At 39.5% G+C, this 4,055-nt stretch overlaps 1 protein-coding gene across 1 annotated transcript; it reads right to left on the bottom strand.

The window, feature by feature from the left end:
* Positions 1 to 394: 394 nt before the first annotated feature.
* On the bottom strand, positions 395 to 3,759 carry Defb118 (defensin beta 118). Its single transcript, XM_076849463.1, has 2 exons — positions 3,702 to 3,759; positions 395 to 576 (listed from the first exon to the last, which is right to left on the bottom strand). The coding sequence occupies exons 1-2, from the start codon at positions 3,757 to 3,759 to the stop codon at positions 395 to 397; spliced, it is 240 nt and encodes a 79-aa protein (XP_076705578.1).
* Between the last annotated feature and the right edge of the window lie 296 nt (positions 3,760 to 4,055).

The raw sequence follows: 4,055 nt of genomic DNA, 5'->3' as shown, positions 1-4,055 counted from the left end.
AATCAAGATGTGGGAGCAGGGATGGTTCTTTTCTTCCTCATTTTTATCACAGGTCGTTAGGGTGGGCCACATGGGGTTCTCAACACAGATACGCAGTTAAACGATTGGTCTTCTTTCTGCAGCCCCCTCATAATCTACTTACAGAATTTGTCCACAGGGGTGGTGATACTTGTGCAAAGATGATTTGCATTAGACGGGACTGAATTTAACAACATTTAAGTCTTTTTGTCCTTGGAAACGTGTCACCTTTCCTCAAGTCACCCAAAGTCATGCAGATGGTGGCACACTCGTTGCCCTCTTTGACATCTCAGCCGTCTTTTTCCTTTTACGGACAAACTGTTTGAAAGACTAACCCTAGTTGTTTACTTCCTTCTCTACTCATCTTGGATAGTTACTACGAAATCATCAGCACCATGGGTGGGGTCTCCCTGGTGGGTCTGTGCAGTGGAGAATCTGTCTTGCTGGGTACGCAGCAATAGTTACCAAGTTTACATGGCTTCTTCACCTGTTCACCAGATCTGCAGTTTTTCCTGCAGTGTCCTTTCATGACCCAGCAAGATTTTTGGCTCCTGTGGACTGAGAAGAGCAAACAGAGGCAGTGAATTAGCTCAAGCTGTTGGTGCTCACCGTCGTCGTGACGTTGGGGTGACCATACTCCCAACAGCCCTGTGCTTGCTGGTTAAGGGAGATGATGTGAATGAAGGAAGGTTTGGCGCATGTCCAAACATCTCACCATCATTGTCGAAAGAAACTCGCTAGCTAACAGGGAACCTGGGTTATTGGGTGAGAAGTGATAATGATCACGTCAAATTAGTTGTTCAAAATAGGCTCATTCAATTTCACCTCAGCTGAGTTCTTTGCATTTGCCGAACCACAGACCCAGGGATTTCAATTTAAGTTGGGCCTACAATTTTCACTTAAAATATCCTTAGAGCAATTGATCTACGCAGGAGATGGACAGGTAGATGGCATAACTTGTAATAGTTTTATGTGTGAATACTTCTCTCCAGACTCACCCAGTCTTATACACTAACTATATACAGCATTTTGTGTATCAATTATATTTCTTAAAAAAAAAAAGTGTTTTTTTGGTTTTTTTTTGGTTTTCTCTTAGATAGACAGGACTAGAAAATGTAGGCCAACTCTCCATCATGTAAGCTAAGAAACCAACTTCCTTAACAAGACCCCTAGAGCGTAAGAAATAAAACCAAGACTCAGTAAATGGGATAGTACCAAACTAAAAAGCTTCTTCACGGCAGAGAAAATAATTCAGGGGCTGGGGAAGAGTGGTAGAGTGCTTGCCTCGCATGCACAGGGCCCTGGGTTCGATCCCCAGCACCACACAAACACACACACACACACACACACACAAAAAGAAGAAGCAAACAATCCAGAGTGTGAAGAGAGAGCCTACAGAATGGGAGAAAGTCTTTGCCACCTGCACCTCAGATGGCGCACTAATCTCCAGAATACATAAAGAACTCAAAAAACTTAACACAAAAAAACCCCCAGATAACCGAATCAGTAAATGGGGCTGAAGAACTGAACAGACAGACACTTCACAGAAGAAATAATTGGTCAACAAATATATGAAAAAATGTTCGACATCTCTAACAATTAGAGAAATGCAAATCAAAACTGCACAGAATGAATTTTGTAAAGGTGTGTCCTTTAATTAAAGAAAAGTGAAATAAATACACTGGGAAATGATACTCCAGATTTCTATTAGATAATATTTGCCTAGAATGGCACTTTACTATTTTAATATTTCCATAGTTTTTAAATATCAAATGTGTCTGTGTCTTTTAAGCAGCATATAATTTGAGCTTTCTTTAGCTCATTAAAGAGTGTGAGCTTTTATTTAGTAAACTTAACTCGATTATATTTATTGTAATTAAAATTAAAAATACTTACTTCTGTAATTTTGTCTTCTATTATAATTTTATTTACTTGTTTACTACTTTCAATTAGCTGAATAAGGGTTCCCTCGATTGGTTTAAAGTTTACTGATTTTATTTTTATTTTTATACCATAAGCAATTGTGCAAAGCCCTGGGCTATGACTGATTTCTGAAACTTTTCCATGATTACAACTCACCCCTTCACAAAGTACTTGAGCAGTGGTCATATTGTTGGCTTTCTCTTCAGTGAGTCTTAATCCTTCTCTTCTGACCATGTTGATTATCTGAAACTTACGAGAAATTACGGAATAATTTCTCCTTTCTAGTCTACTTTAGTGTTGTGTGTGTGTGTGTGTATGTTTGGTTGTGTTTTTTGTTCTTTTTGTGGTGCTGGGCCCTTCCACACTACCCCTTACCCTCTATTACTCCATCACTAAACTGCATCTCTAGCCCTCTAACCTAGTTATTAAAGTCAACTATAAAATTAGAAATAATTGATAATTCTTATCCATCCCACCTTTTCCAACAGCCTTCTGGATTTTTTTCTCTTTTGATCTGAGTTCTTTTTCCATGAGTGTTTACAAAGTGGATCTTTGTGTGACAAACCTTAGAGATGTTATATGCTTGAGAATATTTTTGTTATGCTCCCATATTTAAAAAGCAGTGTGATGGATATAACATTCTAGCTTCAAAGTTCTTTTCCTTCACCATTCAAAGTATTTTTTTCCCTTTCACAACAATGTTATAGTTGAGAAGTTGCCATAACACAGATGCTTTTGAATTTGTATAAAGAAATGTTCATTTGAGTTTTCTAAAGCTCATTTGCTTTGGAAAGCAAATGATTTCTTCCAGGTATGTATGACTCAAAGGACACTTAGAAAAGATGCTTATGAAAACCAAAATCACAAACTTACTCTTTTCCTAACAAGTTGACTTCTATGAACTTATTTAGAAATTTTTGCCCAAGTGTGCAAGTTAGAAAGGTCCCATTTTACCTTAAGTGGATATTAGATATATAAATTGTGATCTACCTATCTAATAGAATAGCAAATGACTTCTAGAAGCAATGAGGCAGATTTCTATGTACTGACAAGGAAGATGTCAAGCACATAACTGCTGAATTAAAAACCTTTTGAACATAATGTGTAATTACCTTTTTTTTGGTTAAAACTACAGGTATATACATGTTTATATGGACTTATATATACATAAAGAAAAGGTTTTAGATTTCAGAAGTAGGGGAATTGTCTAAAAAAATCATAGCGGTCTTTATAAACAGTTTCAAAACTCTGACAATTTGTTTATGAAATCTTATTATAAATCATTAACAAAATCACAGACTTTTTTTGATTAGAGAGGAACAGAAAAGTCTGTGCTTTCTTCCACATGACTGTCCCGAAGCTACTTTCATCCCAGAATAGGAGAATGGGGGTTTTGTAGGAAGCAATAATAGAACTTAATGTCTAAGAAAGGCTCAGGACTCACCATCTGGTAGAGATTGAAAACCTGCTGAGGTAGAGCAGCCTCTCAGTTGGGTCACTGGGACACTGATTGGTGCCAAGCACCGAGGGAAGCAGTCAGATACCAAAGGGATTTCTCAGAAAACACTGCCCTATTCCATGGCTCCAGGGCTGTGGGCCAGATACACTCCCAACATAGGGACTCGGGTCTGTCCTGAGAGGAAAACATTCTGCTATGATCATGCCGACTTCAGCCACCCCAGCAAACCCCATCTAAGCAGATGGAAAGATATGAAGCTCCCCAATCTGCTCTCTTTTCTGGCTTCCTTGGTTCTGTTTACCTGGGAACATCTGGAACAGGACCAAAAACACAATAAGAGTCAGCAGCCAGCATTTCATGGTCTTGGAGAAGGAGGCGGCAGATGCAGAAGTCTAGAACGTTCTGCAGTGGGGCTCTGGACTCAGGTTTTTCTTTGTTCTAGGGGGTGGAGTCCAGAGGGTAGCCATGGGTAATGAGCAATGCAGAGAGGTATAAAGGAATGTGGGTCCTTTGGCCAGTAGCACTAACTGATGATTCCCGCTCAGCACGCTATTCTCGCTCTCTCCTAGTGTGCACAGAGCACCTGCACGCTAGGAAGGATTCCTGCCCCCTCCCTGCCCCCATGGTGTGTTGAGATCATTCTGCTCAAGATCCC

This window comes from Callospermophilus lateralis, chromosome 3 (genome assembly GCF_048772815.1).
Source record: "Callospermophilus lateralis isolate mCalLat2 chromosome 3, mCalLat2.hap1, whole genome shotgun sequence".
NCBI lineage: Eukaryota > Metazoa > Chordata > Mammalia > Rodentia > Sciuridae > Callospermophilus > Callospermophilus lateralis.
The sequence above is the reverse complement of the archived record's forward strand: the minus strand, read 5'-3'. Positions and strand labels throughout refer to the sequence as shown.